The sequence below is a fragment of the Anser anser genome, assembly GCF_964211835.1.
Source record: "Anser anser genome assembly, chromosome: 4".
In the NCBI taxonomy this organism is placed as follows: Eukaryota; Metazoa; Chordata; class Aves; order Anseriformes; family Anatidae; genus Anser; species Anser anser.
Genome location: NC_139724.1, coordinates 6,685,394 through 6,701,996, shown reverse-complemented (window position 1 = coordinate 6,701,996; position 16,603 = coordinate 6,685,394). Strand labels below are relative to the sequence as shown.

At 42.5% G+C, this 16,603-nt stretch overlaps 1 protein-coding gene across 1 annotated transcript in view; it reads right to left on the bottom strand.

The window, feature by feature from the left end:
* The window catches only part of MANBA (mannosidase beta), a 47,704-nt gene extending 32,127 nt beyond the window's left edge, over positions 1 to 15,577 (bottom strand). Inside the window, exons 1-5 of the mRNA XM_083835519.1 lie at positions 13,991 to 15,577; positions 7,150 to 7,244; positions 6,554 to 6,659; positions 4,457 to 4,627; positions 1,684 to 1,807 (exon numbers count right to left, since the gene is read on the bottom strand). Of these exons, the coding sequence (XP_083691645.1) occupies positions 1,684 to 1,807; positions 4,457 to 4,627; positions 6,554 to 6,659; positions 7,150 to 7,244; positions 13,991 to 14,173 (679 nt within the window). The 5' untranslated portion in view covers positions 14,174 to 15,577. The remainder of the gene's footprint in view (positions 1 to 1,683; positions 1,808 to 4,456; positions 4,628 to 6,553; positions 6,660 to 7,149; positions 7,245 to 13,990) is intronic.
* Positions 15,578 to 16,603: the final 1,026 nt, after the last annotated feature.

Genomic DNA, 16,603 nt, shown 5'->3' with positions numbered 1-16,603 from the left:
TAATTCACATGTTACAGATGAACATCTATCCAAGCAAAAGCAACTTAAACAGAAAACAAGGAAAACTAGAACTAAGACACATTCCGTATACATAAGCTGCTCACCACTTACTTTCTCTTTTCGCATGTATATTCTAGCTCTCCTTCCAAGACAAAAAGAGAGCTCCCTCCAAAACCAAGAATTACGTTCAGTCCTGGCCTGATTTCACTCCTCTTACAGAATTAAGAGCACCAAAGGGGTTTGCAAGTTTATATTACTCATGGCATTATCCAGACAAGACCAATTTTCAGAAATGTTAATGGGGTTGAAAAAAACAACCTACACGAAGGGTCAGTCATTACAGAGCATTTTCCCTCCCCTCTATGGGACTAAATAAATTCCAGCCCACTCCTTAACCGCATGACCTGTGGGCCTAGGCACAGAAATCAAGAACAATTCATCTTTCACAGACTCAGTGGTCAAAAAGCTATGACACCAAATCTGATGAGCAATGTAAGCGCATATGTAGCTTAAATTCAAGTTGTTCATTTACTCTTTATTTTTCAAATGTTATCATGTTTGAATACTAAAAAGCTCTGGCTCTGGTTCCAAAGCACAAGCACTCTCTGCTGAATGAAAGAGGTTTGCTCCCTCTGCTTATCCAGAGACTAAGACTTTACCTACCAGAAGGTGGAGTTGTGGGAATGTGGGAGGGACCAGAAAAGATTTTTACTGTAGCTAAATTTTAGAGAGCAGAGTCTGTGCTGGGGCTTTCCATGGAAATTCCAGTCACGTTAATTCTAGCTAAGACCTGCAGCTATTTCAGGAAGCTTTAAAAGCATCCAGGGAGTGACGTCTTCCTATTTTATTCATACACAGCAACTCTGTTCCCAAGGGCTGAAATTCAACCCAGTGCGGAGGACTCATGTGCTAGCCTTTACTCCACTGAAGACTGGGCTCAACAGGCAGAGAAAGCAAGCACACGGGTGGTCTACAAAGGCATATATTACCTTTTACAGAAAGTTTCAACAGGAAAATTAACTACTTTTGCTCAGCTGCAATGATCTTCTAGACAAAGGAGAGGAAAATCAAAGGCCATGTCAAGGGAAGAAACCGGTTAGGTAAGTTAGGTAGCAGGAATGCAGAAGGCTGTCCTCTCAAATTGCAGCCTTAACAAATTATCCTTGCATAGCATAGCTGCTCTTCTGTCTCAGACTTCGTGTTGTGTCCCGAAAATTTGGTGCTCTTGAAACTCTGCTTACTCCGCAGCTGCCTTCCCAACACAGAACTAAATTCCCAGAGCAGCTTTACCTTTGTTTTAAATGGAGGTGAGACAAAAGTGAGAATTATTTACTGGTAGTCTTGGTAAAAATATGTGCCAACAAAAAAACTTTTTCTGAAACAAGAGAACAGGAGCTAACCTCAGTTGTATTTCACATTTTCATATATATACTATATATATTTCATATTTTCATTCTGGGATCTTCAAGTAAAAAAAGATTCTGAGTTCTAACATTTTAATCGCTGTTGTTTGTACTGAAGTACTGTTTCAAGACCAAAACCGGTGTGCTGTGCTAAGCAGTACACACAAAGTCACCATAAAACAACAGGACCTTTCCTAAATGGACAGTTAATTTAGCTTAACATTAAAATGGTTTGTATTCCAAAGGTAAAACAACAATAAAAGATAGTAACATGACTTACCAAAGAAAGGAGTTAAAGAAAAGTAAATCAGGTGATAATAGTTATAGGCCTCAATCCTAACATCTTTCCAGATTCCTTGAGTGGGAAAAGAAGGGCCCCAGTCCCAACTAAATGAACACTGCTCCTGGAATACAAAGCGATTATGTTACAAGTGCCTACTTTTCACACAGAAATTGATGCTGTGCCAGAAATAAAAATGATTTGCTATCTAGACATGAAATACTGCCATGCACTGGAAGAATTTTTCCAATTTCCATCAACCCAGAATAGCCTACAATACCTTTTCTCTTACTTCTTGAACAAAACTCTGCTGCCACTACTTTATATAACGATACAAATTTGTATTAAATATCCAAGTATATTAAAACTTAATATTAGCAAGAGCAAAACAGCACCTGCTCCAACATTAAAAAAGTTAAAAAAAAAAAAAAAAAAAAGCCAGAAGGTTACTTTCAATTCAGCTCTGAATTATCTTAGTTTGTAAGGCCAGTATTTAATTTTATACCTAAAAGACAAAGTAAGCAGAAAGCTGATGGTTACAAATGTTAAAGAGAAGTACTGTAAAAGAATGACATCAAATTAAACATCGTGGGCATATCTAAAATATTTTACCCTGTTTTTTTGTTTTAACACCATAGATTAGTACAAGGAAAGAGATGCACATGTCTGGTGCAATTGTAGCAAATTGGTGTAGTTCAGTCTTGTTCACTGTTTCTCCCTTTTTATGACTCTTTCATACAAAAACAAAGCGAACAAAAGTACAGTCGAGGAATATCTTTGTTCTGGTTCTAACATCAGAAAAACTGTCAGAATTATAAAATGCTGCTCAGGCAGAGAAGTACTGCTTTCCATTTAGCTGTTTTCAAACCTGGACAGACCTCTAGTTAACAAATCCCTTGAAGACATCTATTCAGCTGCCCTCCAAGCTTCACACACAGCCCCAGCCCCCAAAGCAAATACAATAGATCTCCTTAAAGTCTTGTACAGTGACCTACAGTTCTAAATTTAGAGACTAATAACTTACAGCCGAGGCATACTAATTTTGGCAAACCACATTGCACAAGTCTGGCCTATCCCTTGCATCGCTGGAGTCAGCCAGCCTGCCTATCAAGTTGCAAAAGAGCCTTCCAGGAAGCAAGCGCTGCACCTATTTCAAGTGCAAAAACAGGGACAATACATTCTTAGAAAACAGATCAGATAGAAAGTCATTTTCCCTTTATAAAAGATAAATAAATGAATCACTGACAGATTGTCAGATTTCACTAATAACACTGCAGAGACTATCAGAAGTAACATCATAAGAACAATACACTCATATCACTGATGTACATTACCAGTGAAAGGTTTGCGTTTCGCCACAAATTCGTATTAAGATTTAGGTACATTTACTGCATGTAACACTGAACCTCAAACGTGTGTACAGCTCTCCATTATTGTATGACGATAAGCAGCCAGCTTACTTTAGCAATGCCCTAGTGTGTTTGTTTACTTTTAAATGTGACATTGCTGCTGTTTTTGCCACGTACTTGGACCTAAAAATTTTTCTGGAAAAGTCTGAAGCAAGTTTCCAAGCACAGTCAAGCAATTCCTTTGAGAAAATGAACTAAGGTACTTACAAATTTAAAGGTGTCGTTCAGTAAAGCATAAAATCATTCCTGGCCATTTTTGCTCTATAAATAAGACTACAGCTGTTCAAGTGCCTTCTTCTCTTTAAGTTTCTCCCTGCTCTGATTTCTAAGAAAGCACAATGGAGACAGCACATAGACTCAGAAGAATTAATTAACTTTCTAAAATGTAATAAAAACAAAAGCAGCATCTAGTCAAAAAGGCAACATCTTATACTGATGGATGTTCCCAGGGCAACATGAAGTCTACCTTCCTTTCCATTAATGTGTTTTAGAGCAAATTACACCTAGGTATAGATTAACAAGATTCACCTTGGTTTTTTGAGAAGCCTCTAAAGGACTTTCTTAAAAAGATCCAAATTCATTAACAAGAAAGGCATTTAAGTGGAGACAAACATGAAAAATAAAAAACAAAAATAAAAATAGCAATTCCAAAGAAGTTCACCTAGCCACTTTCTAGCTGCTGCAAAGGTGTCAGAAATACATGAGATGCTACACGAATGACAGTTTACACAGAGGAAGTTTTAGCAGCAACGATGCCATGTCTTAAATCTGAGTTTAATTCTTTGTGTATTACATTGTTGGCTTCACTGAATGCGTACATTCTGAAGTCACACTTCACAACACCATAATAAGATGAGAACAGGTCCTCTGTTAGGTAACACTTCTCAGGACCTGCCAGAGCTTCCCAGTATAAATAGCACAGTACACGAGCAACAGCAAACACTCACAAAGCTGCCTGGCGGAGATTTTTACAGCTCTGGCAATATAAACTGGTATTTGTCATAGTGAACTCTATTGTCAGTACACATTGCTAAACCCACCCAGTGGATCGAAATGTAATGATCACACATTTCTCAGTGCTAGCCTGCTCTCTTAGCAGCCAATCTCCTTGCACTCCCTGAAAAAGCCAGCCTTTCAAACATTCTTATCAGCTAGGTATGCTCAGCCTGGCCTTCACATGCCTCTTGTATTATTGGCATGCTGGATTACAGGTTTCTTGGGGATGCAGGAGAAGGGAAACACAATGAAAACTATGCCCTGCTAATAAAATGACATTGCAGGTTTCAGAATACATCTGTAAGGACAGTCCGTGGTGCATTCCTATTTTTGAGCCCGAAGCCGGAGTCAGATGATTCTGCCCCTACCTTTCTGATGAAATTGGCATGGCACTCTCCTTTCTGCACAGGTGGAGGGCACGCCGGGGGGATGCTGTACGCTGTGTGACATCTGCTCTGCTCTGCAGCGTATGAAATTGCTGATAAGAAACGGACTTCAACAAAATTGACCTCCTTGATCACGCTGGTAATATCAAAGCTCTAGGTCAAGAAAACAAAACAAAATCATTACAGCACTGACACTTATTTATGAGACCTATAATCGCTGTCACATTGAGGCTTTAATACCATACGTATGTTATTCAAAAGCATTTGAACTGAAGCCTCAACAGGGTCTGCTTTTGAAGGAAAAGAAAATTAAGGTTATTTCTTAAGCTGGAAAACAAAATACACAGTAAGACTCTAGATAGAAGATCTTTCTGGGCAAACCACTTTGCCCATACTGAGCCCCCACTGCCGGCTGCAGCGGTCTGCTTGCACACAGAACTGCTTGAAGGAGGAGGATGGCAAGGGGATCTTTACCTTCCTTCCTCACTCAGAGCTCATCTACATGTTTAGAAAGGCACTTTGTTCCAACTCAGAAAGCCGGTCTATACAGGAGTCCTTCCAACTCATGCTGTGCTGCCAGCTTCTCTACCACAAAGCACTGAGCTGCCTTTTGCATGAATGCAGCAAGGCTGTATTTCATGCTGCTTCCACTCCCATGCCTAAAATGTAGAGATACACATTCGTGTCTGCACCACACAAAGCATTTGGGGGCTTCCTCATTGGCTCACAAAACCGCCAGTGTGGCTGGACAGAGGGATAAACATCTAAGTTTCAGAATTGTCTCGTTCTACCAAGACAATAGGGTCCCAACACCTAAAAATTGTTTCTTCTTCAGAGCGTTCATTTGTGACAAGCCAAATCTTGGCAACTTTTTCCAACTTGTGAGCAGCCCAGCTAGCATCACTCACTTCGATTCGATAGCATTCAGCAGAAAATTGCAAAGGAAACAGCATCCCCTTACAGAGCCTTCATAGAGGCTTTCCTGCAGACATAGTTATCGTGGAACATTGTGAACAAAGCAGAAGTCTGGGTCACAGCAATTCTTGACTCAATCTAATACAGTTCACTCTGGTTTTACCCTGAAGGCCATTTCATGAACTGTTACAATCTGAGACAGAATGAAGTTGCAGAAATAAGAACAAACTAATAGCACTTCCCAATTCTACAGAGCCTGCTACCAGTAATCCTTTAAATACTCTCCAAATATTAAATAATTACAATTTCATAAGAGCCCTGTGAAATTTCTTATTTCACAGATGGCAAAACTAAGTCACAGAGAAACTGAGTGATTTGTCCCAGATCACACAGACCCAGGAGGCAGAATCTAGTTCTCATGTCTCAGTCCAGTACCTCTGCAATAAAACCTGCCAGAATGGTAAACGCTGAGATATGAAGACACAGGATTTACTTTTTAACTCAGTGACTCCACTGATATTCTTCTTTTGACTTTTCCTTTTTTGGATTCCTTTAAGAAAAAGGCAAGTACCCAGAACAATTTTACACTTTAAAACTACAGAATTAGTTTTAATGTTCTTGCCACTCTCCAGATCATTCTATGATGAGTACTCTCATCCTGACACAGTCTTACATCTTTGGACTCAGCCTATGTTATCAAAAGCCCAATATCAAAAATCAAAAACAATATAACAAAAGGTATGGAAACACTTATAAGGGCTTTGCACCATGTGCATTTTTATTTCAGTATTCAAATGTAAACCATTCTAATACCAATTAGTAAGCAGATTTACAGCTAATATAACTGATTTAAGCTTACGTTTTCTTGGAGCTGTGACAGGTCCCAAGAAGCAAGACTTATATTATTAGCTGAACTGATCCTCTTCCATGGGTTCACTTGTTCAGAACAAGACACACTTACCTCTAGTTCTGACCCTGTTGCTACTGAAAGGGAAGTACGAGTTCTCTTTCCAACACTTCTCTGATTCCCTGTGCAGCCCTCAGGTCAACAGTTTCTGCGACCAAGCACCTCGTTTCATGTGTACTTGAAAAATGAAAGTGTTCAGCACAAAAGGCCTTTGAATGAAAAACAGAAGCACTTTCAGAACTGAACACATTACTTACGTATCTGTTGAACATGTTCTCTGTTGTCCCAAGAGTGACATTGTTGATCAAGATGTGTGCTACTGTATCTACTCCTTCAAAAACCAAATTAATTTTCTGCCACTTTCTACAAAAGACAACATACACATACGAAACTGTTAGAATACCTACAGTTAGCAGCAAACAGAAAACACATAATTTAAAAATGTACATTCCCACTACTGTTAGCGGCAGTTGTCTCAACTATATCCAAAAATGTTTGACTCAGTGTGGCTACTTTATATCTTTCAATAGTCAAATTAAGATGACAGCTGAAGTGTCTCAAGTCTGCAACACAGCATGTTCGCACAGCCACGAAGTATCAGATGGGCTGGCTTCCAATTAGCCTAAGTATTTTTCTTCCTCAGTCAGCAATTCATAAGTAATTTTTAACAATGGAGAAAAAAATGCGAAAAAGCAACTCCTGCAGCGTCCTTTAGCAACAGCTTTGCAGCTGTACATTATTGCATAATTTATTAGATACAAAAGTAGCATGTAGATTTTGAGCTGATGGATTAACCAGCAATTCTGCATGAAAGATACTGTAAAACTATTTTAGACATAGCCTTATTGCATACCTGACGTCAAAAGGAGTTTTGAATGTCCTGCTGTAAGTCCAGTTATCCAGAGAGATCCATCTGTACATCACATCATTAAATCTGTAATATGGATCCTAATAACAGACCAAAAAAAGAAAATGACATGACTTATTTAGTGTTACTACATGAATATTCATTAGAAGAGCTCTTCTTAATTCGGACAGCCTGCAAATACAAAACGCACCTAGTTCTGATATTCCTTTTTACCTTTGAAATAACACGTGAAAGCAAAGCTCTGGCAATATTTGGCTTTAACTATATAGGTCATATCCTGTTTGCTATAATCATTCGTACTGAAAATAGAAGGTGCAGGATTTGTCTTTATATAAGAAATGACTGGGCTGGAAATTAAAAAAAAAATAAATCAAGACAGCTTGTGACTTAACAAGAGGAATAGAAACCTGATGGCCGTTATAACGACGGAGAAAGTAAGATTAAAAGGATTTTAAAGAGGCAAAAAAACAGCATTTTAGGCCACTGGGGACAGCTGTGAACAAATCTTACAGTTTAAAATAATAGCAAATACTCTAGTTGTTTCGTGTCAACCTGTGCTGATGTGGTAAGACTAAGTGACATTGGTTTGTTTGGAAGGAGGGAGAGAGCAAAAAGAAACATCGCAGTTTGGTTTGTTGCATAAAATTAAATGATTACCTTTAGAGAATAATGCTGCATTTATACTGAATGTGTTCTTTCCCCTTTAGTCACACCACTCAGGAAGAATAAAGGCACAGCTGGTACAAGCTACGTGCTCAGCCTTCCTGGCTTCATGCCGTGTTGTTATTACCTTGTGGCGGGTCACAGCGCTCCTCACCTCAGCTGAAGGTATCGGCTGCTGCCGCACACCTCACACCAGGGCGAGGAGAGGTGATGTGCTACGTGTGTGGGGACCTGGGTCAGCCACCGACAGCTCGGTCCCATCCTCGGCAGCAGCAGCACGGCCGAACTGCCTTCCCCAAACAAAGACCAACCTCCTCTGGACTACAGGACTCAAACCCAGCTACGAAGAGAGAGCAGGGCTGCATTAAGGGTCACTTCGGGAAGGGTCCTCTGCAGCACCAGCACACCTCACCATCTGCGCCAAATATCCACATCTGTGCTGAAGAAAATCTGTCCACTTCTTTCTTTTTTTTGCTGGAACTCAATTTTTCTTCCCATTTCAGGAGTCAATATAAATACTGATGACACTTCTGGATTTGAATTCTTCTGAAAAACGTTGGTTTATATCTCACACTTGTTTTACAAGCGGTAGGGGCAGGCTCTGCAATACAGACACAAGCCTATTTATACAGCAGAGCAAAATTACAAAAAAAAATATGGAATTACAGCATTTAAGTGTCTTTTCTCAGCAGCATAATCTCTTCTGAGTCCTGCAGCAGTATAAATGCCAGTCCTTGAGCCCATAGAGAGGGCAAGTTGTAGCCTTGCCTCATGCTGTGTTCTATCAGTCAAACCTCTTGCCACAATCTCTTACCAGCGTCAAGAAGCCTGGATGTTAAAGATGTCAAAGAAGACAGAGCTGACATCTGGAGAACACAAAACTGTTCATCTAGCAGCAGACAGACACGTAGGAGAGTTTCATCAGAGGCAGAAATTACGTCCTCAGATGGGCTCTTACAGAAGTGCACAAATCCTCTCAAGGTTTGGGGAAAATGGACCACAACAAAGAACAATGACTTCTCCAATAAACTCATGAGATTATCGGCATCTTCATTACTAAAAGAAACTGGTTTTGAGTGCTGGCAGATGTATCCATACAAGTCAAACTGGTTGGATTTATTTGAAATAGAATTTCCTCCCGCATTACATCAGCTCCCATTAAAATTCAAGGTTCATTTCAGAAAACCGGATGAAGAAAAAGACAAATTTAAGACTCTCGTAAGGCACTGGCAGAACTGGAAAGATGGTAAGCAATAGGCTGCACATGTATTAAACACACTTCACATTCATTAGCTCAACATGTTCCTGGAAGCAAGCCGTGACGGGGTGGAGCCAGCTACAGCTATTTTTAGAGCCCACCAAACGTGACAGCCTTGCGTTTTCCTGCTCCTTGCAATTTTGGGAAAAATGCTCATCTGCTCAAGCTCCCTGCTTGATTGTTCTCTACTCCCAACCTCAGCGCTGTAAGCAAGCAGCAAACAGCCCGCCGAGATGAAGCCCTGCTGGAGAGCAGTGAAAGGAAGCAATTTTCCCTTCAGGTAGCAGGACATGAAAAGCGCCGGCAGTATGAAACAGCCAAGGGTTTTTGATGTAAGCTCCTCCTTGCAATGACCTTAAGGGGATATGGAAAAGCTGCGGTCATACGAGCCACGAACCTCTGCGTTTGGCAGGAAACGGAGGAGACACGGACACACCTCAAGGGAGGCTCAAAGGCAGCGTGTGCGGTGCCAGGCACGCACCGGCCCCGCGCAGGACCGGCTTCAGGGGGCATGACACAAAGACCTGAAGGCCACACCAGGCAGATCAGCTTGTCATAAAATGAAATGAAAGAACAGGAATAAAAAACCAGATTCTTCTGCGTTATCCTACCGTTATTATGATCCAGATTGAAACTGCCTTGCAAGCTCCTCTCATAAATCACTTCTGCTGACAGTTTATAACGTACACCATTAAGAGAATCCTGCTGAAGTCACAGAACAGCAAAATAAAACTTTCAGGAGATATTTAATGATTTTGCCGTTGCCAACTTCAGACTAGAAGCAGAACAGTTAGGACGCTCACCTATACCCCCCAACGCCTTAGTACCTCAAGCTACGGTACCCGTTCTTCATCGAGCCCAGCTTGAAGCGAAGCTGAGCCTAGCGGCAGCGAGGAGTGACCCATGCTCGTGGACCATGCGTTTTGGAAGTCCGTCCCACGGCCACCTGTTTTCAATACTTACTCTGCCAAAGCTGTTACTGAATGTCACCTCATGGTCAAGATGTGATACAGCTGAACACAGCCAAACATTACGGCAGAGTCAAGCTACAAGACTAGTATTAGGATAACTGATAAGATGCTAATAGCCATTTCTTAATATTCTTTGAACACTTTGTTGTACTTAAAAGGCTGCTACAACTTTTACCTACTATAACTTCACAGGCATTTGAAAGAACTCCTGCTCATCCTAAGTCTCACCAAGGTTTTTGGACGTTTCCACGTATGCTCACACTGCTCACCAGGGTACGAACATTTCAACGAAAAATATATTTATATTAATGAACTATTTCATCAATGACTGCCATTTAACCCGTTAGAACCGTATGATAACAAACCCAATTGTTACCTGGCATGATCTGAAAAATCTGGGCTATGAAGAAGTGCCAGAAAACACACAACATAATATTTCATATGAATGCAGAAGAAGCTACAGAAAATACACGCTGCTTTACAGAACTGCAGAAATATCACTTGAGATACGTAAGCTTCTGTCTCTTCTAGTATCTTTTAATACACAAGTAGGACCGAGACCACCGTAACCTTCTGTGTCAAGTGCACGCCCTCGTCGTATAATGGGGCACAAGCTGCCCTGTTATCCAGCCCCTGTATTAGCATCACAGTTGCACACCCCCTATAATAGTTCTTTACAAATCAAAGTGACAGCTAATAAGACAAAACACCCTTTCTGTATGAATGCAAATGGCTGGCAGATGAGAAAATCCAGCTACAATAGCCATATTCATCAGGAGTGAAACTTTATAGGAGTCACCTGCCAGCAGGAACGGCATCAAGCAGCACTTGGACAGTACACGCAGGAGGACTATTATTTCTAGCACAAAGATTTAATGCACAAGTTACCTGCTGATACGTCTCACTTATCAGAACTGTGCCTGAAAGAAAATACTAGGCTGGCAGCACAGTTAAAAATTAAATCTTCCAATCTTTTTTCAGTGATCTGGGGATAGCAATAGGTTTGCTGCAAATTGGTGAAATGTCTGCACTTATGTTCAGAAGCTTTGCACTGGCTTCACTCAAGTGACTACTACCCTTGTTTAAATGCATTTCTCCTTTTTTTAATTTTACACGTAAACAGTAATAAGAGCTACTGATTCTTAATGAAATCTTATTAAAACAATACAGCTCAACACACGGTCTGAAGCTATCTCCTACTCTTGGAGCTTTTATCAGTTAGTCTAACATCTGAAATACGTTGTTTGAATGCAGAAAGAAAATAATACTTCAGCAGGAAACTTGGAAGCATCTTCTCCAAGAGCGTTTTCTAAGATACGTACATTTGGTGCTTTCAAAAGGACGGGTTCATTCAATGCAAATTTTATGAGCCAAAGAGTACCAACATCTCTAGAAGGAATCCTAAGAGGATCCGGAGGGATGAGTAACAAACCCTCGGTGCCAGAGCTTTCTTTCAACTCAAATGTATAGCCTGCACAGCCGATTCACATGAAGCTACAGACGTGCAACCAGCTACAGCATCCCTGGGCAAAAACACTTTGCGCCTCAACCTAAATTTGAAACAAACCGCATATTGGCAAGTAAGCTGCTCGCAGCCTACTCTTGCAATCCAAACCACATTTTGCAGGCTTAGAAACCAGCAGCTTTTTTTTGATGCCTTGCTCCCCCTCATTTGTGGGGCACCCACCAGGCTCCTCTGATGGGTGTAGGCATTCCCAAGACTTATTTATTTTACCCTTGTGTTTTGGGTGCTCACCCATGAAAAAATCCCAAGGCTAAGGAACCAAAGGATGCAGTGCTATTTGCCACGTGCAAACCACACAGGAGAACAGCAAATAGACCTCACTGGGCCCCTAAACATATGGGTCTTGCTATGCAGAAGAATTTAATTCCCACCAGTTTTGTTCTCCTGTCTTCTGGTACAGCTTTTGAGACCAATCTTCACTTTGATTACAAACAGAAAGATTCTGGATTGCTGTCCTAGTAACATTTTCAGTGGGATGAACAAAAGCTCTACACTCCATGGCAGGGAGCGAAAGGAGCAAATGGAAAAAAAAATAGGACCAAAGCTTTTGTACTTGGACAACTGCAATAAAACTCCTAATTCTACACTTGACACAACCCCAAAACGGTCTGATTTCTAGAGATAATAAGCACTGATGAAACGGGGCAACCTCTCCCTAAAATTCAGGCTGTGTACACGCTTTTGTATAAATACAAAAATATGATTTTAGGCAGCTGCATTCAAAATGTTTGGCCGTAAGCATTTTCACCACAACGAAAAAAACTCAGGACGAACAACTGAGCTGTACTTTTTTGCAGCAGGAAGGCAACAAAGAATTGTGTCACCAGCTCCCTCCGAACAACCCAGGTTCGCTGCTGGCGAGGCACGTCGGTCCCCTCGGCTCCCGCGCAGAGCACGCTAACCCTAATGCCACCAGCTAAGCACCGGCTTCCACGCCACTGTGGTTTCACAGCTGGCCCTACCAGCACGTGCCTGGAGCAAGCCCATACTTGCACGCACGTAAACATGTTGTAATCGCCCACAAATAACCATCGTCGATTTAATTAGCCTCGTGCCCGTCTTCCTATTCACAAGAGGTGTGCTGCAGGCTGACTAAGCTCTCCTACCTGTGTGCAGACTCGGGATCCTGCCCAGGCACACCAGAGTTCATGATCGCAGCCTCATTTCCAAATACCATACTGCTGCTTGAAATGACTGAAATTACCAGTCGGTTTACAGCAGTGCAGCTAAATTAGCAATCACATTTTCTCACTTCGTAAGAGCACTTAATGTGCGAGTAGTTAAATGTGAGTCTTTCACAACGTCATTAACTTGTGTGCATGAGTCAGTGCATTGGTCACAGTTTCTCCCGGATGATTATTCACACTTATTAGAGCAATGCCTCACAGCACAGCCAAGCATCTGAGACATTCAGCTTATCTTATGCGCTTTGCATGGCATGAAGGGGCGCAGCCCTCGTCGCTGATCCTCCACGTATTCTCTATACCTGCCCGCTGCATTTTTTGAAACTTGCTCTGAAAAGCCATTGTAACACCTTTCCCTTTACACCTAACTTTAGTCTGAGCAGAGCAGGATGGTAATCCGAAGGATCACAATTACAGAATAGAAAACATAAAATTCACATATCCAGAAAGTATTGATTAAATAAATACTGTACAGGAAATGCAACACTGGGCCCTTAATAAATATGATATATAGTTATGTCCGATACACTTGGACAACAGGATGCTATTTTGGATTTTTTAGTACGGCAGCTTATTTATCAGTTTTATAAATGATCCCGTTAAATTCACCGTGCTCTATGCCTTTTGTTTCACTTAGCGTCTACACAAATCCTCATAAAAAGGCATCTCGATGACGACCCAGACTCAGTGCCACGCTCCTTGCCGTGCTGAGTCACGATATCAGGATGCTGATATCTGAAGAAACTCTGCTACCAATCTACAACTGCAGTTCTGATCACTTGTCAGGGAAAGCGGTCACTACGTTTTCATAAAGCTAAAAACTGAAAGAGGCAGTGGTAAGCAGAAAAGGCAAAGCTTCTGGAAAGTGTTATTTATGTCAGGAACAAGTCTATTCAACGGAACTTCCTCGTGGTTCGGAATATAATTCCTGGAGACAGCATGGGAACGTGCGATCTCAACCCTTCTGACGTGCTCTGCAGGTACGGAAAGCGATTTTTAACGGACTGCAATGCCTGAGATCCCTGGACTTCTGGCATCAACAAGTCCAACTTCAACAGGGGACCCTCAGGAACTCATCCTTTTGGGGCCACGCTGCAGGTACACACGACTCGTGCCCTGCGATGGCTACCAGGCGTCAAACCAGGGGATCTCGGGCACCCCGGCCCGACTCGGGGCCTTTCCCCACCGCTGCGGGCACGGAGCCCCTGGCGGCTGCCCACCGTACCTGGATGAGGCCCCGGCGGTGCAGGGCGGTGTGCACGCAGCCCGGCACCTCCGCCGGGAGCCGCACCGAGCCGTTGCCGTTGCCCAGCCGCCAGCCGCCCCGCAGGCTGCGCACCTCGGGGCCGCCCCACGCCGCCGCCAGCAGCACCGGCACCGGCAGCAAGAAGATGGCGGCGCGGCCCATGGCCGCCGGGGGGACGGAGCGGGGCCGCCCGGCCACGTCGGCGCCAGGCCCGGGGCGGCGCCTCGGGCTCCTCCCGCCGGCCGTTAACGGGGCCGAGGGGGGAAGATGGCGCTGCGGAGGAGGCGGGAGGGCTGAGGGCTTTTCCCCTGCCGCCCTGACAGCGAGAGACGGGGCACACGGTTTTACGCGGCCCCCAGCTGCCGCCTCTTTTAACTGTAAAATGGCAGAGGGGGAGAAAAGCAGAAGGCTCGTGAAAGAGCGCTCTGGGTTCTCACGGAGAGGTGCCAGGGCGGTTGCTGTGGGTTTTGTTTATAAAAGCCGAGTACAGTCATCCACAAAGGAGCAAAAGGGCAAGCTCCACGGAAACAACGCGGACACCCTCCCCAAACCGCACTGCAGGCTTCCTGCGGGCCCTCACTACCTCAGGCCCTTCCGTCACAGCTCAAAAACACAAATTAAAGCGTGAGCGGAGGGACCAAAAAGCACACAGTGCCAGTAATTCTCAGGCTGGCCTGCCCCACACTGCGTTTCGCCTCCATGACTTGGAGATGCTTTGCACCACCAAACATTTGCACTTTGTCGAGCTCTTCCCCCAGCTGAAGCTGTACTGTAAGCGGATGGCAGCTGTGCAGTTCCCTGCATCTCGTGTTTACGGATATAGAAAAGTGAGCCCCTGCAATTGCAAGAATCACCAACTCCAGTACTATCTGCTAGAAATAGTGTTGTGGCACCACAAAACAACATAGAGTACCTATGAACCTTCATTATTAATTCCCCCCTAGGCCTGTTTAGCCGTGAGCAGGCTAGAAAGCAGTTTTGCTTTTCTTTGGATGCAAATGGTTTTATTCCCCTCACGCAGCTCAACATGAATTTTAAAATGCTTTTTTCAGCCACCACTCCACGGCCTTAGATTACTCCTTGTGGCATTCGGGGTGTTTGTTGTTATTGTTGTTTCTTAAAGCACAGCTGATTAAATGAAACTTCCAGAAATCTACTGATGTGAATAAGCCCAACGTAGCCCATGCATTTTCATTTATACAATTTTTACTCCATGTATGAGCAATGTTAGAATCTCAGGCAGGTAGGTTACTTGCTGTTTCACAATACACTCAAGTGAGAAGGTGAAATGTGTTTAAAAACAGAAAACCACGCAAAATGCTCTAAAGTCATAACATTACCATTAGCATCACAACTTCCTGTTACTGTATGATTTTTTCCCCTCTTTAAAACAGAATAGTCAGGTCACTGTGCATCCAAAGCAAGCAAAACTACTAAATGCACGTAGGTTCATACGTGTGATTCTGCACAGAAATGCAACTAACCAATATCATTCAAAGGAACCTCAGCTAACTGTGGGGTTTTATCTCTATTCTGTTTTTCCATTTCCAGCCTTATGTTTCCTTATTGTCTATAATTATGGACTGTAAAATTAGAGGAAGGGATACGTAAAGCACCTTGGGATGCTTGAGTTAATTACTTCAACAACGTATATACACTTCATATTCCAAGTCACATAAGAATGAAGTATGAGTGACGCGTGAAAACATGCTGCTGCTCCTGGCACACAGCATGGAGCCTAAGAGCGAACTACAGACAAGAATAGGAATAACCAGGGTTTTGTTGGTTTGTTCATTTGTTTTAGCTGCTGGCTTTCACACAACTAATTTAGCACACCTTAAGAATCCACCCTAGATATGTCCTTAGAAGATTTAGAACATCCTCTTGGGCTGACAACCCTTCATTTCAATTTAAGAGAAAAATGCCAGCCCTTCCATATATCTCCTGTATAAAATATACAATATAACCATGGGTGATTTTTTTTCAGAGCACAGTTCTAATAAATACTGGTCCAAGAAACAGCAGCTGATTCTCATTTTGTCACTCTGAAAACCCTCTGCTACCAACTTCGAAAAGGAATGGCTAGAGCCCACACTGACAACAGAGTCTGTGCAGAAATCTAACTATGGGAACAGTTACTCTGTGTGCATTTTTAAGACCGAGTAATCCGCGTTCAATATATTGGCTAATTGAAATCCAGGTCCCATTTGAGCTGAACTCCTAGCCATCTTTTAGTAAGACAGGCAAAAAAGACTACTGTCGTAGAAGATTGAGTTACCTCAGCTGGCTTCACACGTTGTAGAATTCAGTCAAAATAAATAACTGTCTTCTCACCTTTAAAAGTTCAGACTATAAATCCATTATACATTAACAGTACAAAGTCTTGTTCTGTTTCTGCCCTCATCTGTCAATGAGTAATGCAAATCAGCTTTTGGGACTGTCACAAAATTCAGTGTATTTTCTTTAAATTCACTCATACAACACTAAAAGCATTTGAAGACTCTGGTGCTGCCTGAGAGATCTTCTGGGATGTTATTTCTCAAGAAGCAGATTTATAGAGGATTAAGTTTTAATGCTACTGAAGAACAACTG